The 26,000-nt window shown below is 28.3% G+C and overlaps 5 protein-coding genes across 7 annotated transcripts; 1 reads left to right on the top strand and 4 right to left on the bottom strand.

Annotated features, from left to right (window-relative positions):
- Positions 1-1,081: 1,081 nt before the first annotated feature.
- LOC113797442 (uncharacterized) lies at positions 1,082-4,093 on the bottom strand. The gene has a single exon (XM_075824696.1). It carries the CDS (start codon positions 3,880-3,882, stop codon positions 1,420-1,422), a length of 2,463 nt encoding a protein of 820 aa, XP_075680811.1. The 5' UTR covers positions 3,883-4,093; the 3' UTR covers positions 1,082-1,419.
- Positions 4,094-5,375: 1,282 nt separating this feature from the next.
- LOC113797377 (transmembrane protein 47) lies at positions 5,376-16,867 on the bottom strand. Of its 3 annotated transcripts, none has more exons than XM_075824565.1 (5): positions 16,832-16,867; positions 12,833-12,961; positions 7,249-7,435; positions 6,980-7,129; positions 5,376-6,773 (listed from the first exon to the last, which is right to left on the bottom strand). In XM_075824565.1, exons 1-5 carry the CDS (start codon positions 16,850-16,852, stop codon positions 6,445-6,447), a joined length of 816 nt encoding a protein of 271 aa, XP_075680680.1. In that variant the 5' UTR covers positions 16,853-16,867; the 3' UTR covers positions 5,376-6,444. The 3 variants fall into 3 exon arrangements, with proteins under 3 accessions (XP_075680680.1, XP_075680681.1, XP_075680682.1); XM_075824566.1 differs by lacking the exon at positions 16,832-16,867 and adding an exon at positions 16,033-16,750; XM_075824567.1 differs by lacking the exons at positions 5,376-6,773; positions 6,980-7,129; positions 12,833-12,961; positions 16,832-16,867 and adding an exon at positions 8,175-9,748 and having other exon boundaries at positions 7,270-7,435.
- A 4,489-nt stretch (positions 16,868-21,356) lies between these two features.
- Positions 21,357-23,629, bottom strand: heix (UbiA prenyltransferase domain-containing heix). Its single transcript, XM_027347702.2, has 4 exons — positions 23,237-23,629; positions 22,356-23,166; positions 22,071-22,289; positions 21,357-22,002 (listed from the first exon to the last, which is right to left on the bottom strand). The coding sequence occupies exons 2-4, from the start codon at positions 23,131-23,133 to the stop codon at positions 21,596-21,598; spliced, it is 1,404 nt and encodes a 467-aa protein (XP_027203503.1). The 5' UTR covers positions 23,134-23,166; positions 23,237-23,629; the 3' UTR covers positions 21,357-21,595.
- Positions 23,630-23,646: 17 nt separating this feature from the next.
- mRpL22 (mitochondrial ribosomal protein L22) lies at positions 23,647-24,655 on the top strand. Its single transcript, XM_027347703.2, has 3 exons — positions 23,647-24,022; positions 24,088-24,153; positions 24,222-24,655. The coding sequence occupies exons 1-3, from the start codon at positions 23,780-23,782 to the stop codon at positions 24,603-24,605; spliced, it is 693 nt and encodes a 230-aa protein (XP_027203504.1). The 5' UTR covers positions 23,647-23,779; the 3' UTR covers positions 24,606-24,655.
- Positions 24,656-25,854, bottom strand: LOC142646236 (uncharacterized). Its single transcript, XM_075824543.1, has 2 exons — positions 24,922-25,854; positions 24,656-24,861 (listed from the first exon to the last, which is right to left on the bottom strand). The coding sequence occupies exons 1-2, from the start codon at positions 25,851-25,853 to the stop codon at positions 24,675-24,677; spliced, it is 1,119 nt and encodes a 372-aa protein (XP_075680658.1). The 5' UTR covers position 25,854; the 3' UTR covers positions 24,656-24,674.
- Between the last annotated feature and the right edge of the window lie 146 nt (positions 25,855-26,000).

The following is a 26,000-nucleotide window of genomic DNA, read 5'->3' as shown; positions in this document are numbered from 1 at the left end:
GGTGGCTGATGATGATGAAAATTAATTTTGCTTTTTTCCACCATCATCATCCATTTTAGTTTTCTTTTTGAAATTTTTCGAATTCTTTCAAATTTGCTTGAATTGCAAAGAAATCAATATGATTAGGATATATTTTCTTCGGTGATAGAAAAAAAATGTCTGAATCGGTGCTTGATCATATGATTCAAGTGGATTTCTGTTCGCTTCTTCTTCTACTTCTTCTTCTTTGATTCACTGACACAATTTTGGTTTCCAGTGAATCTATCTAGTGTCAATCTCAAGCCTCTTTAAGATCATTGAACAATCAAGGTGTCATATGTGTGTGTGTGGATCTTGAAAATTGATCAACTAACAAACGAAAAAAATCAATCAATAAAAAATAAAGACAATTATTTTATCTGTTTTTGGCAATAACTTTTTGTTCTTTTCATTGGAAAAGAATCAATGATGATGCCACTTGATAATATTACAACGAAAACCGATCCCATTTGTTTCAATTTTTTTTTCTTTTGATTTATATGAAATCAAGTAAAACTTTTAATAACCAAATTCAAAATTGATTCAATTCGAGTGATCGGTTGATTGATTGATTGAAAGATTAGAAATGTGTGGATAAGAATTTCTTGTCCATACATTAATTTTAGGAATGACTAGCCATGTTGTTTGGTTGATTTCAAGTATATTACAAGTGTTGATGGTTAATTGCTGATATACCTGAGCAAATTTGAACAAAAAAAAAACACCAAAAAAATGGTCATCCAAAATTCTTCATCATTCACCAGTTTTCTCTTATATTTTGTTCATTCATTCAGATTCTTCGTTTGTTTTTTTTTTTTTGGACGATGAACTTTTTCATCGAATATTTTTTACCTATTGGCCTTTGAACTTTGCATTTATGAATGTAAACAAGAAAAAATAACCCGCCACCATCATCATCATTCATATAATCGTTTTGTTTTTTCGTATTTTTTTTACACTGTGATAACATAACGATGTGATGTATAATAATCTAGGTCATTTGGCTTGTTGTTGTTGTTGTTGATATTTTTTTCATTTATTTATTTATTTATAATCGTCATTATTATCATCGTTTACCAGAAAAAACAACAAGACAAGACAAGACAAGGAAATTATTCATATACAAAAAAAATGAAAACGAAAATGAATTTCGTTCAAAAAAACATAGTTATTATTGCTCTGTGAGATAGACATAAACACACACACACATAGATAGATAGACATGAATGAAAGGATTGAAAATGAATCCAGGAAAAAAAATGTTTGAATGAGAAAAATAATATGCAGAATAAATAAATAACACGTGTACAAATTTATCGTTTTTTTTTGCCTAGAATCAAAGATCAATAAAATTCGGTTTGATTTTTTTTTGTTTGAATTTTGATTTGTAAAAATCGATAATTATTGATTATAATCATTGATTATATCGGTTGTTTGTATTTCTAATTTTGTTGTTATTATTGCCGGTGTTTGTGGTGGTGTATTCGATAAAATCGATCCATTTGGATCGATTATCATTCCGTGATTATTATCTTGCCCAATGAATTGTTGTTGCTGTTGTTGTGGCTGCTGATGTTGATGTGATCGATAAAATGATGTTTCCCAATTTGTCATCATCATCATATCAACTGAATTCATTGTAAATTTTTTCTCTTGATCTATGATCATATTGAAATGATATCTATTTGATGTTTGTTGTTGCTGCTGTGGCAGATGTGGATTTGGATGATAATTTTCTCCTATTATAGATGTTGAATAATTGTCATTATCACCATACTGATGATGATGATGATAGATATTGTTGACTGTCTTTGACAAATCCAAAGATGATGCGGATGACGATGACGACGACGATGATGATGATGAAGATGATGGCGGTGATTGATGATGATTGTTACTGTTGAAATATTCCATAAATGTTGTCGCTGTTGATGATGATGATGATGATTGAATTAATGATCCGGATGATGATGTAACTGAATTATAATATGTATCCATTGATTGTTGTTGATCTTGGTGATGATTAGGATGATGATTGAGATGACAATTAGAATATCCGTTCATGGTAACAATCATTGAGCCGTCATCATATTGATGTTGTTGTTGTTGTTGTTGTGTATGATTGTTGTTATTGTTGTTAATACGACAAGATAAATCAGTAGCAATTTGTTGATTTGTTATTCTTGTTTTATTTAAATTAAAATTATTAACAATTTGATTGGTTGGAACAACAATCGATAATGGATATTCTAATGGAAATGTATTGCTATTGATTGAGGATAACTGATGCGGATGATGATGATGCTGACAAGATTTTATTGTTGATGAATCAATTGAATGTTGTTGTTGTTGTCGATTATAGTAATCATTGTTGATTGATGTTTTGCAATATTCATTTGATGAGGATTGTTGCTGTTGATGTGGATGAGAAATCGAATAATAATCTATTGATCCATCATTATCCGCATCAATATTATTGTAATGAGAATTCGCAACAGTAGAAACAGAACATTCATCATAGTAATGTTGATTTGATAATGTTGGATAATGTTTGATTGTAGCTGATGGCAGCTGATTTTGTTGATGATGATAATGTTGATTTGAATCATTTGTCGACTTTGTTTGATTAAACAAACATTGAATATTTGAATTTTTTACTGTTGTTGAAGAATCATTGATTTCACATTTAGAATCATTGTTTGGCTGACAATTTTCAATTGTTTTATCATCATCAATATCAGTAGTTGTTATTGAATAATATTGTAAATGTTGTTGTTGTTGATCTCTTGGATTCAAATCATTCTGGTCGGATTGTTGTTGTTGTAAATCTTTGATCGTAACTAGTGATTTTGAATTTTGTGGTGGACAATCAAATGATTCATTGATCTGTGTAGATGTTGGATTTTTATCATTTTCTTTTGCCAATTTCGTTTTCGTTTTTCTCGTACGTTTAATCAATTTTAAACGATTTGAAGCTAATAATTTTTCATTTTTTCTTTTAAATCTTCTACGACGTCTTAAATAGCTACCATTTTCAAACATATTAAATGATTCTGGATGTAATGTCCAATAACTACCTTTACCAGTTTTTTTATCATCACGTGCAACTTTTATAAAACATTCATTCAATGAAAGATTATGTCTAATACTATTTTGCCAACCTTGTTTATTTTCACGATAAAATATAAATTTATCCATTATAAATTGATAAATACCACTTAATGTTACTTTATTATTTGGTGCATTCTGTATGGCCATTGCAATTAATGCAATATATGAATATGGTGGTTTTACTATTTCTTTTGATAATAATGATGTATCATTAGTAATATTATCATCATTAATAGTAGTGGTGATAGTAGTAGATGATGATTGATTTATATTATCTGCGTTAATCATTGCCGTATGGTTATCCGTATCATTATTTATTGAATTTGTTGTTGTTGTTGTTGTTGTTATGCAACATTCATTCAATATTGAATGATGATCAGATGAATCTGAATGTTTTTGTTTTGGTTGTTGTTGTTGTTGTTGTTGGTGATGACTATTTGGATTGAGATGATGATGCGGCTGATGATTATATGAATGAAATGAATCGGGTGACATTATCATTGTATTCGTTGTATATGGTGATGTTTGATATGATAAATCATTATAATAATCATCAGAATTTTGTTGTTGATGATTTTGATCTAATAAAAGTTCATATTGATGTGGTTGTTGTTGATGATGATGATTCATCAATAATGAATCATTCAATGGTGATTGAACCAATCTATTTGATTGATTTGTTGTTGTTGTTGTTGATGATGATGATGATTCGGGTGATAATTGCTGTAATGATGATGATGATGAAGTCGACATGATTTAATCGAGAAAAAAAATGAAAGAATTTTTACAAATTGAAAAACAAATATCAATATTATTTCGTCTGTAGACCAGAAATATGTTCATTTCCTCATCATCATCACATCTGTTGGCATCAAAACATCGGTTATTCGGTTGATTGAAAATTAATTAATTTTTTTCCTTCTTTTGGGTGATGATGATTTAAATCTTCAAATTTTTCCGGAAAAAATTGAATTTTTTTATACAAATTTACCTCCAGGCTGATGATGAAAACATACGACAGAAATTCTTATGTTGACTAGAAAAGAAATTAATAACTTTTTTATCCAAAACCAAAAAAAAAAACACGTGATGATTTAAGAAACAAAACGAAAAACATGTGTTAAAAATTCTCATAAATAAACAAACAAAACAAACAAACAAAAAATTTTAATTTATTCAATCGGAAAATGTTAATCGATCCAAAATTCCAGATTTTCATCAATAATAACACATCACAAAAAAAAATTCTTACTTAATCACCCCGAAAATGATAGAGGTTCTCAATTCTTTACGATCATCAATGTATTGAACATTGTGTGAAATGATTATCATCAATGGAAAAAAACGGCGGAAAAATAAATTCAAAAAAAATTACTTGATTTTTTTCTCGTTTGTAATTCTCATAGATAGAGAGGAGAGGGAGAGAGAGAGAGAGAGAGTAAAAAGGCGGGATCGAAAAATGATATGAATGTATGGTTTGATGGATAAAAACTAAAAAGCTAAAATGGTCTCACTGATGCCAATGATGATGATGATGAAGCAACCGCAATGCCCGGCTTTTTTCTCTCTCTCTTATTCGAATGCGGATGTATTGGCCATTTCAATGATGCTGATGTCTGTGTGTGTGTAGGAGGTGATGATGGCGGTAAAAATATGATATGCAGGGCAAGAAAAAAATAAAGCTTTTCCCTCTATCCCATTCAGTGATTTTTTCATCATTGGCGACAATGAATGATGACAAAAGATATATTTGCTGTGTGTGTGTGTTTGGTTGATTTTGTTGTTATCCCCATTTGAATTTTGGGTTCAGCCTCCTCCATTATATACGATGTCATTAGGAAAGGTATATATATATCGTAGTCTGGTGTTTAGTGTCATTCATTTTCGGACCGCCTTTGATCTAGTTTTTTTGTTTGTTTGTTTGTTTGTTCGTTTTTAACTTCTGATTTGTCACTTTTTTTTCAAAAAAAGCAGAAATTTTTGTTTTTTTTTTGGAAATCATAATGCCATCTATTGATTAGATTTTGAAACATTTGAAAATTGGAATTCTTGCCACAAGATGACGTTATTTTTTGATTCGAATTTCTGTGAAAATGAAACAAATTCGAATCAATTTTGATCATTCGATTTTTCTTACACCAGATGGCAATGAAATCTCTTGTAAATAAATGTGCAGTAGATTTTGATAGAATCTCGAATCTTTGGAAAATTCTGAAATGATAAACAAAATAATTGTGAAAAACTCATTTTGCTGCCAATAATAAATAGAATTTTATTCAAATTATTCAAAGAATCCATATATATTTACAATTAAATGGGCAAAAGAGATTGGAAACAAAAATGGAAACAAATTTTTTTTGTTGTTGTTGACCCGGCACAATGATAATGGATGATGATGGTAAGTGTGACAAATGAATTTTCGACAATTGATGATATTTGAATGATGTTGTAAATTTCAAAGGCTGAACATTATTTTATACAAAATTATTTTTTAGAAAAGAATGGAGGGAAGGGAATCTGTTTACTTTGATTTTCTTTTTTTGACATTTTATATATTCGTGTGTGTTATAATGATTCATTCTATTCCAAAAAAAAAAACAGAAAAACGAAACGAAAAAAATGGAAAAATCAAACTTTAAAAAAACAAACATAATTTGTTACGATAATGAAATCAAAGGGTTAAAGAAGAAGAACAGAATTCAACAAAAAAACATTACATAACGTTAATTAAATTGCCAATGGTTACATTCGTGTTTATGTGTTGTGGGAGTGAAACTTGTAAAAAAAGAAGACCATATAATTCTTATCAAACTATCTGAATAATAAGAATAAATGACGCAAGAATTGTTTTTTTCTTCAAATGGAAAAAAAGATAAAAATAAATTCCATTATCATCAATGATAATGTTATAACCAGCGTTTATTATAACCAGATACAAAATGAAAACCAAAACGAAAAACAGAAGCAAATAAACACACACACAGACAATATTTATATCAAAAAATCAACAAATTTAACACCTACACACACACACAAACAAACACTGTTTCAATTTACATACGCAAACACCTACCCACGCTTATAATTTAAAAAATTCATCACCGGAAATAAATTTATCTCTAAAAAAAAATTCATCATCATCATCATCACCTTACTCTATCCGTCAATATTATAATGATGGTTGGTTGGTTGTTATATCGTGTAATATGGCAAATAATCAAAAGAGAGAGGTAGGTGAAGGAAAAAAGGATGGAAATAATGTTGATAATGAAAAGGAATACAGAAGGAGGACATTCTTTCATTTGTTTCTTTCAATCAAGCTTTGATCGATTGTTGATGATTATTTGAATGATGATGATGATTATTCGTTAACTGATGTTGATGTTGATGTTGTAATAAATGATTACTGGCACCACCATTATTAGCATGTACAATAGTACGTTCTTGATAATAAATTTCTTCAGTTTCTTTATCGCATACTAATAGAAGAATGGCACCAATTAAAAATATTGCCGCACCCCAACCAACACCATATGCCCAACCAAAATACCAATGTGGACGATTTGATGGTACCATATTTGTATGATGTAATTCGGAATAAAAAAAGGCCGGATATAATGTTAATGAAACAATTATGGCTAACACTATTATCAATGAAATGAATGAATGAAACAATGTTGTTTGATGATAATAATAATAATAATAATAATGATGTTTGATGTCGAAATAGACCCCAAAAAACAGAAACAAAATGAGAAAAAGAAAATATTGATTAAATACAGATCGATAATCATCATCATCATCATAATAATAATTTTTTTTATTTGTAAAAAAACAAAAAAAAACTTACAAGCGCCAAGATTAATGTACAATGCAAAACGATAAAATGTATATTTTTTATTTGGATCACGAGATGATAGACCGAATGAAGTTAATATTGTTGCAATGATTGCCAATAAAAAACATGCTACAGCAAAAAATCCGGATAATTTTATATAAGCTATAATATTTGTTTTTATAGAAAAAAATACAAATAATAATGATATTAGTAAAAAATTATGATTTGAAAAATGTATTTTTTGAAAAATTTCATTGAAAAATATTGAAAAAATAACATACCAGCATTACGTCCCCAATGGCAACCATCATGATCATCAAGACCAAATGGTAATGGACGTGGTGAATCAATATCTATACAATATTGCCAAAGACCTTGACGATATTTTATTGTTGTTAACCAATTTGTTGATAATAAACATAATATCATCAATAAATCAACTAAAATGTTACATATTAATGCGATAACCTATTGTTTTTTTTGAGAAAAGAAATGAAATGAAAAATGGAAAAAAATTAATGAAAAATTCAGATAAATCAACTTTTCAAATCAAAGACTCAGTAATGATAATGAATTGAATAATTTCGTTTCTTCATACACCGAATTCATTCACTAGTTTTCGACGAACAAACACACAGTGCTATGAAGAAAAAAAACCATAAACAACAACCATGATCAATGAAAATGAATGAAACAAGAATCCCATGTGGAGCTATCATATGGACAAAACCCAAGCGAATAATCAAATCAAAATTTATTATTATTATTATTATCCAAACAACCACACATAATGTGAACAATTAGAGTGGAAAATTTATAAAGATGTTGTTGGATGTTAGAGAAAAAAAAACAAAAATTCCATTTTTTTCAACTTTTTCTTCATAGCGATTCTTTATCATAAGTTTATGTTGATGAAGAAATTATTTCTTGTTAAACATTCATTTATTCATTCATTCATTTAGTGAGAAAACAAAAATTAGTGATGCTTAGGCGGCGGTCCCACTTGTATAAACTAACAAACAGACTAAACCGAAAAATGCACTGTGGAAGTAGAAAACGGGAAAAGTTTGCGATTTGACAAACTTTCGAGTTTAACATATCAAGCAAGCATGATCCGGCAAACTAGTTTTTTTAGTTTATACAAGTGGGACCGCCGCCATACTCTTGAAAAAATGGAAATTAGGATTAAACCATAATGATTCCATACCAAAACAAGCTAAACAACAAAGTATACATTTTGGTGGTGGTTGTTTTGTTAATATTAATGTTGTTGATATTGGTGGTGTTCGTAAACCATTAATACCATTATTGGTTCCAATAATAGCGGTAACATTACCGTTACCATTATTATTATTAGTTGCTGCATATGTTCCGTTTGTAGTTAAACGAATCATACGTTGTTGTTGTTGGGCTCTTGGAGCCAATCGAATATTTGATTGTTGCTGTGATTGATTACTTAAAATGGCACCAGATATACCACCATTAACCATCATTATTCTTGGCTGTCTTTGTACATAAATTTCGCCTTGTTGCTGTAATGATGGCAATGGTGGTGGTGGTGGTTGTGGGCTTGGAGCCAAATGTATCACATTTCCATTTGGAATTATCAATTGAGGTTGACCTTGTTGTTGTTGTTGTGGATTTGGATGCTGTACATAATGAACAACAGGATGCTGTTGTTGTTGTTGTTGTTGTTGTTGCTGTTGATGATGATGATGATGAAAACCATTTGGTAAATGATTTTGATGTTGTTGATTATGATGAAGATGATTTGGTATGGCTCCATTCATAACAATAACCGGTTGTTGTTGTTGTTGCGGTGGTGGTCCAGGAGCTTGACCACCACCAACAACGTGATTCAATGTATTCGGTATGAAACCATTCATGATGAACATAAATTTTTTAAAACATTGTTTTCATTTCAATTTGAAAATACACATACACAAATACACAAACCGGTCATTTTAAATCCATAACTTGATAATGATGATGAATGGAATAAATACACGCACATTGGCGAAAATGTTTTCTTTTCTTTTTTCAAAGTTTTAAACAAAGAAAATCATATTAAAACCGTGAAAAAAACAAAGAACAACGTTGAACAACACTTTTCCGTTCACCACCACCATAATGATAATGATGATGATAATCTTATCTTTATCAAGAATTAAATTTTACATAATTTTTTTTTATCATTTATTCGAAGAAAAAGACAAAGAAAAATCCAGGCAATCACAGACATCAATAGCAGCATCAGCAGCAGCAGCAGCAGTAACTCTAGTGATGATGAAAATTCACTAATCGAATGAAGAAGAAGAAGAAGAAAAAAAAATGAAAGAAGTGGAACCTATGTTTGTCAGAAAAACTAAACAACCAAAAAAAAAAAACTACCCACACATACATTCATACAAGGAATCCGAGCTCCCCAAAAAAATGAAAATAAAGTAAAATAAAATGAGACCAAAAAAAAATGTTCGTTTCCAGGCACCGAAAGCGAGTGAGAGAGTGAGAGAGAGAGAGAGAGAGAGTTGAAAAATTCGGACCTGAGAACTGATCAACTCAACAAAAGACAAAAAATGTGAATCTTCACTATACCAGAAAAATTCACGCATGCTATATGTTCAATAAAGATCTATGGGTTTTTTCTTCTTCGTTGGATATTTGGCGCCATCATTAAATAGCAGTGCCATATTATATATCTCCAACACAATACTTTTTACTATCAAAATGTATATTTGTTGAGGATATTCCTTGTTCCAGGATAAAAGAAGCTTTTTTTTGTTTGAAGTATGTGCAAGTGTGTTTGTTCCTATACAAAAAAACAAACGCGAGAATGAGAGAATAAGAGGAAAAAAACAACATGGCCGTTGTGATATGTGAATCTTGTTGTTTTTTTGTTGTTTGGTTTTGTTTTGTTTTCTCATTTCACTTGAATCATCATTTCATTTTGAACAAATGAAAAAGACTTATATCTAAAAACATTCATTTATTCTATCTATCCAAATTCTTATCAATTTTCATGTGCGCGTGTGCTTCACACACATCAATCTAATGGTATGATGATTTGGGCGCCATGTACAAACCATTGTTCCAACCAAAAAAAGTCTCATCGGTTCTATATAACTATGATAGATAGATAGATAGAAAGCAAGCAACAACAAGAAAAATTAGATAAAAAAAAGACCGAAAATAGAGCCGGTTTTTTTTTGTATATCTGGTAAATTCTGTAAATGCATGTTTCTTGTTGTTTGCTTCACAGCAAAAAAAAAATGTATATGTGAAACATTTTCATATAAATTTTGAATCACTATGAAAACACAGAGAATAATGTATGGATGGATGGATGAATGAATGAATGAATGGCGCCCAGGAATATCAAAGAAAAAAAAAGTAAAGGCTTTTTTTCCTAATTTTTTTTCTCTGGTTTTTTTTTGTTTCTATAGTTAAAATCTTATATAAAACTAAACGGTACGGGGAATACCAAAAAAAAAGAAAAAAAAAGAATGGCGCCGGCTACTTACTTTAGTAAAAAAATACAACCGGGGGGTAGTCAGAGAGAGAGAAAAAGCTTTGTTTTTTTTTATAACAATCATCATCATCATCATCATTGAACATCAGAAAACTGACAGGCAACAAACATCGACAGACAAACAAAAATGATAGAGAATGAATGAAATGAATGGGGAAAAAAACGAAAAAACGAAAAAAAGAATTTTGCTTCCTGAATCCCAAAACAGCAAGAACAACAAGAAAGCCAAACAAGCAAAAAAAAAAAAAAAGAAATGTCTTACATAAAATTGGTGTAATTTTTCAAACTTGAATGTTTTTTTATTTTTTTTCATTTTATTTCCTTTTGCTTTGCTTAGATGAATCCAAATAACCAGAAAAAAAAGAAACGAAACGAAACGGAATAAGCAATGTAAATAAATTCTTTTTCCATTCTTATTTTTTTTGATGGGGGGAGCAAAACAAATGGAAAAATCCATAATGTACATATTTTCTTAATCCTTCGGTACATCGTTTTAATGAAAATGTTTTTGATCATCATTAATATTATTATTCGATTGATTTTGATTATTAGCAAATTTTCTTCTTTCTTCTCTTCTTTACTTTTCTTTCATTTCAAATCTATATTTAATCCAACGAGACGAAGAAGAAGAAATGTATTTTTTTCCATTGTAAATTTCTGATAATTAAATAATACCCGAAAGAGAAAATCAATCTCTCTCTCCTGTACATGATTATTGAATTTCGGCTGCCTCAATCTAATGATGAACCTCGACCTCAAACACAAACACACGTTTTTTTTTGTTGGATAAATCTTTTCCAAATGATTAAATTACAGCAGTCTTTTTTTTAGCATGCATGCATGTTTTTTTGTTTTCACCCATTTTATTGCTTCATTTCAATCATTTTGATTGAAAGAAATAGAACAACAGAACAGCGACATTACCAACAGCTAAAACCGGCGTCATTTATTCATGTGAGAAATGAAATAATAAAAAAACCAAACAAGGCCATAAACATATCATTTAGATAGATAGATATGGTTTGCAACAACAACAACAACAACAAAAAAACTAATGTCTTTTGAGAGGAATAATTGCTTCTTGCTTGAATCTTCAATGATTTTTCTCATTCATTCGTTGGTTATAATAATTTTTTCCAGCAAAAATGATTTGTTAGGCATCATATATTGGTATGTGTGTGTGTGTGTTTTATAAATCAACCAATTTATCATTTAGATATTCTTGTATTCTATTGTTTCACTCTCTCTCTTTCTCTCTCATTTCATATATAACTTTATTATAATAATAAGAATTATATTCCCAAAATTCGTGTCCAGAATAATGAATAGTTTAAAGGTGGGAATACTGTTTCTGTAGTTATAAAAAAAAACTTTCCATCGAAAGCATCATGGGAATATGAAAAATATTTCTCTTTTTTTCTTAATAATCAAATTGATTTTTTTTTTTTGGATCAATTTCAATTATTATCATTGGAAAATTTCTCTGTAATCTGTTAAAACCAACTGTTACATATAACAATAACATCTACTGCTGCTGTTGTTGGATTTACCAGCAATTAAATTATAATCATCATTACAAACAATGAAAATAAAATAAAAAAAAACTTAATTTGATTTGTATCCCGCTTTGATTTTGATAGTGAGAAAAAAAATAATTCCAAAACTGATAGCGACATCTATCGTTTGGAATATGATAATGGTGAACAAGAAAAAAAATTTCAAATCACGACAAGCAAGCTTCACTGCATTGATTTTAGAAAAAATTTTATTTTTTTTCAAAAAATGTCATAAAAGTTTTTCAATATTTCAAATACCTCTCAAATATTGCTTTGGCAATTTTTATTTCTTTTTGTTGTTGTTGAAAAATATCACCGATGCATAAACAACAACAACAAAGCAATTTGCATGGTCCAAAACGTAAAAAAAATTGGGAAAAAGTGGAAAATCAATTTTGTCCCGGATTCGTTCAAGAATAAAATCGTTTTTTATGGTTTTTTGGATTGTGGATTTTTTTTCTTTTCGTTCTCCAATGAACCAATTCGACCAAATTTAAATCGATTTTTTTTTGCTCACACAATTGACAATTCTTCTACACAACGATTGAAATGATCAAAACATATTTGCTTGTTCAGCATTGATTGAATTTTTTTTTCAATCGTCATTGAATATGATGAGGGAAATGTTATCAAATATAACAAATATTATAACAATGAGAAAAAATAAAGAAATTGGAAATGTTTCTTCGACCAAACAAGGCCAATACAACAAAACAAATCAGTGAGATACAAAAATACAGAAATACAAAATCTTGAAAAATTCAAATGAATGAAACAAACCTTTAATGGTCGTACGATTGTTACTGTTTCCAGCGTTGCTGTTGGTGCAATCATCATCATCGTCATTTTGGCTGAAAATTGTTTTGGTTTTTTTTCTTGGTTTTGGCCACTTGAATGATACTTGTTAAGCTAGAATAAACGAAAAAAAATGAATTAATTCAACTGAATCAAAAATGAAATTTCCGATAAAGCAAAAAACAAAAAAACAAAAAAAAATCGATCAACATTTGTGGTTGATGGAAAATTTTTTCGGAAATTTTATTTTTGTGAAAAAAATTTTCAAATGAAAAAAAAATTGGATGCACATCTTTCCAGCATTTGTCCCATAATCATATACAGAACAAAAAAAATTTTATGGTCAATTTATTCTAACCATGTTTATTTGTTTGTTTAACCAAGTGAAACATTATGTATGATAGGATTTGAAAGTAGAAGAACCAAACAAATGACCTTGATTATTGACATGAATCTCTCTTTCTCTCTATATATTTATGAAAATAGAATCTCACTTATACCAGTGTATCATCAACCAAGAAAAAAATGGTTGTTTAGTAATCGATTCTAGCAAAAAACAAAAAAAAAAACATGATGATAATGACAGTTTTTTTTGGTGGAATGATTCTGTTGCTAATGGGTGGACGACTATATGATGATTATTGTATCACACTGAAAACATTAAAATAGATTGAGTTTCTATTTTGACTGTGTGTTTTGTTTTGTTTCAAAAACATTAATGAGATCCATAATAATATTTGAATATTAGAAAAAAAACATTGTCATTTTACATTATTATCCCTGTAATGATGATGATAATTTGCATTTTCTTTTTTTTGTTTCAAAAATAATTAACAGCAAAAACAAAACATGACCACTTTTTCGTTGTTGTTGTCAGTGAATCCTAGGCCAAACAACGACAACAAAAAACCGCTTTTTCAATCTAATAATAGATATTTATAGGAAATGGAAATTTCAAGAGTTGTTTTATTATCATTTGGTTTCAAATCAATACTTGTGTTTGGCGGTAATAATGATTAATGGGCAAAAAAAACACAGGTTGATATTTCGTTTTGTTTTGTAGTTATTTGTAGTTATAGTTAGTTTCAAATCGTGAGTCATTTAGATATATACATCGTGCATGCTATATATAAAGATAAAATTGGTTTAAATATACACAGACGGTAAAGATATATAGGTAATTTACCTTGTTGTCTTGTTATTCTTTCTCTCTATGGATTTTTTCGCCCATTTATTTGATACTAATTTTATTGTTATAGTCAAACAAACAAACAAACAGGTAATTGTGATTAAATTAATGTACAATCAAGTGTGTGTGTGCGTTCTGCCAAAAAACACAGATGTTTCATCCATCTTATATAAGATTGAATGAATGAAAGATGAATCAGGTGGAAAATAAGAAAAACAATATGCAACAAGAGATAATGATGGTAATTTTCTTTTCTTATTCTTTTTCCTATTCAAAGAGAATACAAAAATATTATCCATCGATAGGGTAAAAGCAGTTAGAGGAAAAAACATTCAATTGATTCCCATCAGAAAATTTTTTTTATTATATATGGTCAACATGAAAAACATTAAAGAATCGAATTGATGAATACATTATGAATGAATATAAAATGGAAAATTACCAACAACAAAACCATTATCATCATCATCATCATCATTATATTTTAAATTCTGTCTTTGTGAAGATAAAAGAAATGATGATGAAAATCCTTCCAAGAATAATACAAAACACCATACACCCGCATATCATGTCTATGAGAAAATAAAGAATATTCTCTCTCTTGGTTTGATCGATTGGTCCATTCAGTGATGATAATGATGATGATCAGTCAGTCAGTCATTCAATGAAAAAATACATCCCTTTTGTGTTAATGTTATTCGGGTGAAAACAGAAAGAAAACAACTGATAAACTGACAATGAACAGAAAGCGAAAAAACCTATTAACAGATAAAAATTGATGATGATCATCATGATAATGTCTTGAAAATTCATCATCTTCACCATCATCTAAACTAGATTATAATTTTTTCTGTATTGAATGTGAAGATTTAATTTCCATTTTTATCTTTACATAGATAAAAAAAACTATTGAAACATTACATTGTATATTCTCTATATTAAGCATCATTATTGATCAATTCTTTCATAAACTTGCAATATGTGTTTGTGTATCTTATTGATCAATTGGATCAGAATGTTTCCAGAAAAAAAAAGAAGAAAAGGATCTGGACAGTATTTTGCGTGTGCTTCATGTGAGAATAAACAAAAACCCAGAACAAATATTATCAAATATATGATCAACATTCTGAAGTGTTCTGAATGAAAAATTATCAATGATCCAAGTGATTATTATCAACAATTTTTGAGATAAGGAAAGAAGACAGAAAAGAGAATAAAAAGAAGAAAAATGTAAGAAACACAGGGTGTAATCCTTCACATTTTTTTTCTTGATAATCAATGTTTTGCAAAAAGCTAAGAATCGAAACAAAGAAGTGAACAAGATTTTTTTTTCTATTCCAGTCCAGTGAATAGAAATCGAAAATTCTCGGTGCGTTTTTATGTGTGTGTGTGGGATTTTTTCTTTTCCTTAGTTTTTTTCCTTTACTATTCTACACACACATTGTGAATGTTAAAATCTCAAGTAACATTATTAATGATAAACAATAAGCTTATGAGAAAGTTAGTAGAAAGAAACAACGACAAAATGTTCATCTTTTGAAATGAAATTAAATGAATTGAGGCGTCAAAATCAAGTCAAATCTTATTTCTTCCACCCTAAAAATTATTATTATTGAACAAAATACGATTTCTTTTCTTGGTTCGAAAATAAATTATTGATCGTTTGATATGGTAAAACAAAACAAAACACATTCAAAAGATCGATTGATCAAAAAAAAAGGAGGGAGAGAGAATGTCAGGAACATGTTCTTGTAAATCATAATCGGTCAGTTTGTTTTTTGTTTTGTTTGTTTTGCTTGTTTTGGTCAAATTACCAAATCATTATCGTAATTCATTCATAAAATGAAACAAAAAAAAAAACAAAAACAAATTTCACAGAATATTACACACTAACCAACCAATTTAAAAATGCCTGTGAGAAAAGTTTTTTCTGTTTTGTTTTTTTGCTTTTTTAAAACTTTTAAAATTTAAAAAGGTAAAAAAAACATGACATTACCAAAGACAAAAAAATGATGAGTTGTTTCAATGAAAGATTCTGTGTAATAGTTTTTTTTTGCAGTCTAATTTTTCAATTCACAAATTTTTTCATTCATTCATTCTTGGCAAACTTTGGCAACAAAATCTTTTGATTTATTTTAGGACACACATACACACATGTCACTTAAAAAAATGAATGTCACTCGTGTATGATGATAATCCAGTCGAAAGGCCATCAAAAAAAAAAACATCAAAACATTGATTCAGTTTCGGTCAGGAATTTCAAATTAAAAAAAAACAACATTGAAAACAACAACAACAACAACATAAAAATTTTGACGAAAACACTCTTTAAACACATAAATAAATGTTGTTGAATGTTAAACAAATGCTATAACACAACGAATGATACATGTGACGATACGATAATGATGATGATGATGATCACCACATACCAAAAATAACGAAAATCAATATGCAATATTCTATATGAGAAAATATTTTCCCAAAAAACAAAAATTCAATGCAACAGAATACCATAAACAACAACAACAAACAAACAACAACAAACAAACAAATACAAAATAGATTTGGCGTCGATGTGTTTGGTTTTTTCGAAAAATTTTTCGGTATCGTTTGTGTATCAAGAATATATATTTATAAAAAAAAAAACATGCACACGAAAAAAAAAGTTTTCGATCAAAATCCAATGGTATGGTATAACCGAATAGAATAACCGAATAACCGAGAAAAAAAATATATATGATGATGATGATGATTTTGCGAATGGGCACACTGAAAAAAAAATTTTCACATACATTGGATATCCATTCATTCATTCATGGACAAACTTCTTTTTTATTTTTTTTCTGGTTGTTTGTCTGAATAATATTTATTTCTTGTTTACTCTTTTCATTTGCTCTCTCTGTATATTGTATGGAATTTAAACTTTCAGTGATTCAATGCTTCTTCTTCTTCTTCGTCTTCAAACGCCCTCAAATAGTGAATGAATGAAATGAATAGTTCTCTTTCCAATACAAAAGATTTGAGCAACAACCATTGATATATACCTTGCATTCATGGTAGAAATACAGAAGATATCCAAATAGAAGTGGTTAACATTGAAGTATCTTCTTCTGAATCATAACGAAAAGATCACCAGAAAGAAGAAGCATATATAAATATTTACAACAACAACAACAACAGCAAAAAAAATCCATTTGATTCAACATTGATTAAAACGCCCATCATGATCATCATATAACCTTAATTCTTTGGGATTTCGGATTTTTTTTTAATTCGTTGCTTAGTTAAGGTTATTATGGACGGACGAACGGTTTTTTTCCTTTGAAACACAAAAAATTTTCCTTGTAATTATGTAACGGAACCGAGAAAAAAAAATAATTAATTGAATGTAAGCCCCCTGAACAAAACAGAAAAAAAGTTAATATTCACTGGAAAATATAAATTTGATACATTTTTTTTGCTACATTAACAGAAATAAATAATAAAAGCCTATAGGGAAACGATTGTAGACATAGAGAAAAAATGAATTCATGAGAAAAAAATCAAAGTAAAAATGGATAAAAAAAACAATGTGTCAATATATTTACGACATGGTTTTTTTTGATATACCATCAGACAAATTAGACTCAAACAGAATCATCTAATTTACAGAGATTCTTGGTTAATTCTTGTATTCTCTATTAATAATAACATTGTCATAGTCAATTTTCATTACATTGTGTATAACCAATGATGATGATGAACATGGAAAATATAATTTATGTATTAATTAATCAAATTCCTTCAATTAAGGATTTTCCATGGTTATGGAATCTATTTTTTTCATAGACAAAAAGAAAATTTTATTCATTATTCATTTCTATTTGGTTTGTTAAAACAAACAGTTATTATTTTCCATAATGAATTTCATAATCATCAATTTTTGTTATTCATTTTGTTTAGAAAAACGAAACAAAACAGAAAAAAGTCAGATTTAAAATATTTTTCCAGTTTCTCATCACCATGATCATTAAAAGATCACTATGACGCCATGAGTTTTTTTGGAATCTTTGTTTTTCCAACAAAACAAAAGCTCAAAAAGATGATAAATGAAACTTTAAATCTTAGGGAAAGAAAGACACACGCTGATCTGGTGTTTAACAATCCAAAATCCGTTCATCATCATCATTACTGATTTAATTTTGAAATGTTTCTTAGAAAAAATATTTTTAAAATTAATTTTTTCATAAATAATAAAATACATTGAACATCTTTAAAACAAGACAAATTTTCTTGAATTTCAAGTTCAAACATTTGTCCTTCATATGATATGTTTGGCCTATATCGAAATTCTTGAAATTTCATTTTTTCTGGTTTCGGGTTATCCATTAGTGTGTGTATGTGTATGTGTGTGTTTTAAATCCTATTAGACACATCTGGTACAAAACAGGAAAAAAAATTCTGTTAAAAAAAATTTTTTTTTCCAACTTTTCATCTGTAACAGACAGAGAACAAAATTGATCTGGATGTTTTTTTTTCTTCGAAAAAAAAAATAAAAAATAAAACCCAAATGATGTATGCTGGTATTTTTCTCCAGATCATCGTTTTTTTCATCTTCTTAAAACAAAAAATTTCTTGAATTTTGTTTTGTTTTGTTTTATATAACAAGTTATTCTAACTCAACGCCAAACAAAACAGCAAAAAAAAATGAATGATTTGTGGCCATCATCATTAATACATCGATTTAAAATGTAATTTTTTTTCGATTAGACATTCATGATAAGAAATACAAATGGGAGAATAGAAAACCGGTCATTTTATCTTCGATCGAGAATAAATGGTTAATATATATTTGAATGAAATAACAAATGAACTGATAGAGTTCATTTACCTTTTCGGAAATTCCTATTATCATTACCATTTATTTAGGTAATAAAAAAAAATGAAGAACAAAAAAAGAACAAATGACTTGGCTGACCAGGCTACAACAAAACAGTTTTTAAAATAGTAAAAACTTATTCAATGAATCATGACCAATATACCGTGAACAAAATAAATATCATTACTGGACAATGGAAAACAGTAACAACAAAATCTGAATGAATGAATGGATATCTGATGTCTGACAATAATAAAAAAAAACTATTTTGTTTTTGTCGACGACCTTGTTTGGTTTTTCTTTTTGTTCAATAAATTCAAAGACAAGATCAAGAATGTTGAAGTAATTTTTGAAGTTGATAACAACCGGAATAAACAACAAGAAGAAATTCAACACAATTTTCCAAAAATTAATGAATTAATCTTGAATTTTCTTTATCATCTTCAATATTCTGTACATCACAAGTATAATACAAACGAAAAAAATCTTGAATTTTCATAAATAAATAATTGAATTGAATGAAAACAAAACTTTGACTACATATTAGTTTGTGAAAGAAAAAAAAAATATATAACTGATTCTCAAGGGTCTCTATAAGGTTTTTGTTCCTATTTCGTTCATTTCTTATTTAACAACAACAACAGACATAGTGTAGCTTATCATCATCATTTTTCTTTTCTTTTTTCTAGTTCAAGTTTGGCATAGTGTTTGAAACTTTAGATATATATCCCTTGGAGAGATACCAATCACACACACACACACACACACACAAACAACAAGATTCAATTCAAGCTAATAAAGCATCCTTTACTTATTTTTTTTTCTCTTATCAAATATTAAAAGAAAAAAAATTCTTTCAAAAGAAAGAAAACCAAAACAAACATCATCGAAAGACGAGATAAGAAACCGAAAACATTGTTGAATTTTTCAATTATAACAATCTACTTTTTTCAAACTGAAAAAAATTTTCAAGATTCGTTTCAAATAATTGATTTATATATGAAACAACATGACTTGGTGGAAAATAATTTTTCTTCTTTCATTCAATTTTAATTTCAAGGATTTGTTGTTTGACATTCATGAGAAAAAAAGAAAAATTTTGTTTGGCCACCAATATATATAGCCAAAATCAAACAAGACATGTGTGATGGCGAAATGTATTTTTTTCTGTTGAAATTTGAATTTAAATTTAAATTCTTCGTTTTCATTTTCATTATCGTTGATTTTTAGCTAGTAAAAAAAACAGTTAAACACACACACACACACACACACTCGCACAGAGACATGCAATTCTTTTCTGGAGAAAAAAAAATCAAAATTTATTCTTTGGAATTTAGAAAATTTTCTTTCGCTTTCTTAACAACAAAAAACAAGAAAGAAAGAAAGAATAAAGAGCTTGTCATGATTCGTGTTGGTTGATGAATTGAAATGAATGAATGAAAAAAAAAGATTTTCTTGATAGATTCAAGTTTTTTTTTATTCTTTCTCTTGAATAACAGAAACGCTATATCCAGAAACAGGAAGGAAAATATATGGTTAGCCAACCCATTTGAAATGAATACAAAACAACGAAAAGTAAAAAACGAAACAATGAACATTTTCTAAAACTTCTTAATGGCTAAACATGTTTCCAATTTTATATGAATACAATTCCAAATTGCAAACAAGAGCAACAACAACAACAACAACAAAAATAACATCTTTTACTTGATGAAAGAAATTTGATCCATACAACCATACAACAAGAAAAATAATCCAAGTTTGAAAATGGGTTTTTTTGCTTACATACGAAAATAAGGAAAGGAACAATACAATACTTTTTTTTATTGTCATCAAATATAATGTGAAGAAACAAAAAAGAGTTTGAAATTGAAAATGATATATATACAAAATTGTTTTTTGATTTGATGATAAGCATAGTAGCAAATAGTTTTCGAAAGGGTAGTTGAAATTCAAACAAATCATCATTGCAATGATAAATGAAATGGATTGATTTCGGGCAAAATTACCAGAAAGAAAAGAAGAAAAAACGATTTAGAATTGCTCTCCATAGAATGATATATGTGGTGCTATTCTGGGAAAAAGAGAGAGAGAGAAAGTTTTACAGTTGAATGAATAAATTCTGTACACTTCATTGAATTGAAATCCAAAATGAAATAATCATTATCGTGATTTTGGAATTCTAATCGAAACGAATTGGATACACGCCTTGTTCATTTTTTTTGATTCACATTTTATTGATAATTAAATGGGCGTTCGTATTTGGCCAATAATCAATAGTTTTCAATACGTAATCGGATCAAAGTTAATCATTGATAATGAACCAAGAGTTTGTCATCATCAATAACTAATGATCAAGAATAGACATTTGTAATTTTGGCGTGCTTGTATAAAGCGCGACATCTAGGAATTATAAATAAAATTACTTTATAAAGAAAAAAAATTTAATTTTTAAAAAATTTGTTCATTAACACACCACGTTTATTGTGGAAAAAAAATTACAACTTTATATAGGTGTTTATGGTGGTGTCATTCGATTTATGTGTTTTGTTTACAAAACAAAAACAAAAATATTTAAATTGAAAAAATCATTGGTCATATCACACAAGATTGTAAAGTATTTTCCAAAACAAAAATCATGGAATACATTTCACTTCTTGGGATTCAGGATAAGTATAACTACTACATCAGAATATATTTATAATCGAGGTAATAATCCGGGTAATTTATGTGCTGGTGACATAAAACAAGCAAACAGATAAAACATTCCAAAATAAAAATTCAAACGTGCCATCTGTCTGGGTATTGATTTCAATTGTTTATAACGAAAACGACGTTCAAGTTCGAATGCTTTTGGTAATGTAATTAATGGTAATAGAAACCATAATGAATAATTCAATGCACCGACAACAAACAATATGTATGGTATGAATAAAAGTAAAGCAAATAGTACATGTGATAAACGATAACCGATTAACATGGCTATCGTTACACAACCGGCACGACGATCAACATCAATATCTCTGGTATTATTTGAATGTAATATCGCTTCCGTATTCAATGCCAATGGTATTGCATATAATAATGTTACTAGACGAATTGTTCCTATTTTTTTCAGAAGAAAAATTTACATTAAAATTAATGTTATTTTTTTAGATTTCCAAAAAAACTACCTGTTTGAGCTATGAATGAATATAAAACAGAAACTGGACCGAATGTAATCATAATTATAATATCTCCCAATGCAATATATTTAAGACCGATACCGCCCGTATAAAGGAATGAGCTTGATAAGCCACCAAAATAAATGAATGCAAGTAATTCCATTCGTGCAGGTGATTGTATAGCAACGACCAAAAATCCGATACAACCAATAAAATAAAAAAGTACACCTAAATCATAATAAAATATTAGAATCAGTTTTATTTTTTTGGGTTTCAATTTTATAATTTTCTTACCAAGATTAACAACTTCTTCGGGTGTTAATATTGAATCAACAAGTGTACGATCATCTGATTGACGTTTCGAATCTATACCACGAACAAAATCGCAATAAGTATTAACAAGATTACCGGCTGCATGTACAGATAATACAGTCAATAATGTGGCCAATAGTATGATCCAAGAAAATTGTCCACCACTTGTTTTCGATGCCAATATTGTGCCCATTAATACAGGTATTAATGATGTAAAAAATGTACCGGGTCGTAATGATGATAGATATTGTTTGGCACGTGATAATATTGTTGTACTTGATAAAAAAATCAATGAAATTTGTTTGGATATTCTCCATGATGATGATGATGTTGATGAAAATAATGTTGTTGATAATAATGATAAAGGTGATGATGATTTATTACACGATGTTGTTGGTGATGCTAATGTTGAAGTTTCTTGATGTAAATTATTACTAATACTACTAATATGACTATTATTATGGCTAAATTTATTATTACTATCTTCATTGATAATATTTTCATCATTGACAACCAAATCATTTGATTTCGATAATTGCGATGAAGAAACATTAATTACATCATTCGATGATAAATTATTAGCTGCTGATGTTTCATTAACATCACCGTGATTTGTTTTGTGATTAAGAAATTGAACAGTTGGAATACCAACAATCGTATCATCCAAATTATTCGTCATCGTCGCCGTTGATGATGAAGATGAAGATGATGATGAAGGTGTCTGTTGTGAGACTGGATTTTTAATCTTATGTCTGGCCATTGAAGTATAAAAAATTTTTTTTGTAGAAATTACCTTGATGATTGATTGAATGAAAACATAACATATTAATTCAAGATGTTTTAAAAAAATTTATTTTCTAAACCTGATTAAGAAGTTTTCAAAAAGTTGATCACAAATGATGATTAATATTCGGCGGCGAAATGAAAGCAACAAAAAAAAACGGGTTAGATTGACGCGTCACATGAATGACAACTAATTAAGGACAACAACATTTCGGGTCATTGCTGACCATCAGTATTTAGTCATAATTGGGCGAGAAAAAAAAAGTGACCAATCAAGTGAATTTATGAACAAATACAGTAGTTTTTTAATTAGTTGCTGTTGATGTAATCATCTTCTTGTTAGTTGATCGAATAAAATTGTTTTGTTGTTTTCTCGGTAATGATCTTTATAAAACAAATCAAATGATAATAAATTTCTTAAAACGAAACCGAAATAAGAAATTTTATTCAATCGAAAAAGATACCCGAAAAAAATGAGGCCAAACGAATATTTTTATTGTTGCGTGTCGCAATTTGTTCGGTTATTGTGTGATATTTTATTGTCCAACCATATACTATGTTACCAAGAACACATGTTTATTTCAATTTTTTTTTGAATCAAATCGTGATTGAAGAAAAGAAAAATGAATAATTTAATTCGATCGAAAATCTGGCCAATATCAAATAAATTCTATGATGCAAGAATAATTTGTAATAATCTAATATGTCAACCTCAACGATTTGAATCAACAACATATTCTAAATACGATGCATGGACCTATCAACATGATCAAGAAGTACATAAAGATAGGCTATATCCAAAACCAAAACGTTGGCCAAAATATAATGAAATTATACATCCACCTGAACAAGGTCCTGTTGAAAAGGTAAGCAACGGTTTTTTTATCGAAAAAAAATAAAAATCATTAAAGAAATGTTTTAAAATGCATAGTATTATTGTCATCATCGTGAAAATATAAAATATTCACCGAAAAAAATGTTTTTCGTAGCCAGTTTTGTAAGTATTATATTTAACAGTTAGTTTTACTAATTGTTAATATGCAATCTTTTCTTTTAAAAAATTAGATTCGTGGCATGTCAATCGATGAAGCAATCAAACAACTTTCATATGTTAAACTTAAAGGTGGTGCTATTGTAAAGGAAATCTTACAAGAAGCTCAAGAAATTGCTGTTAAAGACCATAATTTTGAATTCAAATCAAATATGTGGGTTGCGGAAAGTTTTTGCACGAAAGGAATTGTTTACAAAGGTTTTCGTAAACATGCACGAATGCGTTTCGGTGAAATACGATATTTTCATTGTCATTATTTTGTTAAATTGGTCGAAGGCGATGCACCAGAACATTATTATCCATCACAAGGACCATATCCAGAAAAAATGACAATCGAAGAAAAACTTGAACAACATATTGAAAAATTACGTCAAAGGCGAATTGATTTTGCTTTGTAATTGTTATATGTAAATAAATAAATAAATAGTTTTTTTAATTGTTTGAGTAATTTCTTTATTCATTAAATTTTATTCTAAAATTGATCGAAGATGTTTTTTATTCAACTGATGTAATTCATAAAGATGATCCATTACATGAATCAAATGTTCGGATAATGTTTGCATATTATGTAAATTAATTTGATCGGCCATTTTTGCCAATGTTTTGTTTTCGGATAAAATTTCTTCATTTTGTACCTGATAATGATGAAGTTTTCTAAAAATAAATTAATTTAATAAGAAAATTGGCAAAAAAAAAGTATTGATTGTCACTTACTTTGATATCCAATCATGTTCCAAATGTAATTCATCAATTAAACTTTGAATTTGTTTGATTATTTGTTGAGGTGTTTGCTGTTGTTGATGATTATGATGATGATGATGCGATGATTTTTGATGTTGATTATGTAATTCAGTAATTTTATTACATAATGGACTATGATGTTTAAAACGAGCCAATTGATTTTGTTTTGTTACAAATTTTGAATGACTTTGATGATTTAAAGTAGATTGATCATTTCCATCAAGAACCAAATCAATATCTGGTTTGGTTAGACGATAATGAATCATTGTTGTTGGTAATTTTGTCATCTGATGATTTGTTGTTGATGATGATGATTGCAGACGATTAAATTTATTACGAAAACGTTCATCACTTTCCAAACAAAGTTTACTATATTCGGATGATGGATTAGATGAAGTATTGCTTGATTGATTAGTTTGTTGTTGTTCCGTATGATGGTGATGATTATAATTCAATTTTTCATTTGATTGATGATTTTTAATTAAATTTTTCGTAAATTTATCATCATCATTAACCATCGACAATGTTGTCGCAAGTGCTGATGATTTAGGAATCTGATTATCAATTTCTACTTTAACAGGTGTTTCAATTTTAACATCTTTATTTTTATTAATGGTTAACATTTCTAATTGTTTAACAAGAAGTAATAAAATTTTATGTAAATCTTCTTCAATATCAAATAATGAACGTTCCAATGAATGATTATGATGATGTGTACAACGATTTTTTGTATAACGATTATTATTATGATGACGTTCATTAAACATTTTCAATAATTCTTTTTCAATCTGATCATAACGAGAATGTGTTAGTAGTAGACGAAAATCTAGTTGATTAGTTTCTTGATTATTATTGTGATTGAATGATATCGAATCTTCTTGATCATCATCATCATCCATATCCATATCTATGAATTATTGTTTGAAAATGATCTTTATCAAAACAGAGGTTATTGTTAAATGAAACAAACGCAGAATTACAAAAAAACAGTGTGTAACTATGGAAACCATACAATATTCCAAATTCAACATTTGTTTTGTTCAAAAAAAAAT

This window comes from Dermatophagoides pteronyssinus, unplaced genomic scaffold (assembly GCF_027571235.1).
Source record: "Dermatophagoides pteronyssinus isolate colony J.1.1.1.1 unplaced genomic scaffold, Derpt_VIB-CSIC_2022.12 sq0002, whole genome shotgun sequence".
NCBI lineage: Eukaryota > Metazoa > Arthropoda > Arachnida > Sarcoptiformes > Pyroglyphidae > Dermatophagoides > Dermatophagoides pteronyssinus.
Note: the sequence above shows the minus strand (reverse complement) of the source record. Positions and strands in the feature narration are given on the sequence as shown.

Bases quoted from the DNA above. Each gene is read 5' to 3' on its own strand.
- mRpL22 (XM_027347703.2), top strand. From the start codon at position 23,780: ATGAATAATTTAATTCGATCGAAAATCTGGCCAATATCAAATAAATTC. The intron at 24,023-24,087 runs GTAAGCAACGGT...TAAAATGCATAG, and splicing joins AACAAGGTCCTGTTGAAAAG to TATTATTGTCATCATCGTGA. The intron at 24,154-24,221 runs GTAAGTATTATA...TTAAAAAATTAG, and splicing joins TGTTTTTCGTAGCCAGTTTT to ATTCGTGGCATGTCAATCGA.
- LOC113797442 (XM_075824696.1), bottom strand. From the start codon at position 3,882: ATGTCGACTTCATCATCATCATCATTACAGCAATTATCACCCGAATCA.
- LOC142646236 (XM_075824543.1), bottom strand. From the start codon at position 25,853: ATGGATATGGATGATGATGATGATCAAGAAGATTCGATATCATTCAAT. The intron at 24,862-24,921 runs GTAAGTGACAAT...ATTTATTTTTAG, and splicing joins GAACATGATTGGATATCAAA to AAAACTTCATCATTATCAGG.
- heix (XM_027347702.2), bottom strand. From the start codon at position 23,133: ATGGCCAGACATAAGATTAAAAATCCAGTCTCACAACAGACACCTTCA. The intron at 22,290-22,355 runs GTAAGAAAATTA...ATTATGATTTAG, and splicing joins CGAAGAAGTTGTTAATCTTG to GTGTACTTTTTTATTTTATT. The intron at 22,003-22,070 runs GTAGTTTTTTTG...TGAAAAAAATAG, and splicing joins TTCATTCATAGCTCAAACAG to GAACAATTCGTCTAGTAACA.
- LOC113797377 (XM_075824565.1), bottom strand. From the start codon at position 16,852: ATGAATGAATGGATATCCAAT. The intron at 12,962-16,831 runs GTATGTGAAAAT...CGTTTATTCTAG, and splicing joins TGAATGAATGGATATCCAAT to CTTAACAAGTATCATTCAAG. The intron at 7,436-12,832 runs GTTTGTTTCATT...AAAAAACAATAG, and splicing joins CAATCGTACGACCATTAAAG to GTTATCGCATTAATATGTAA.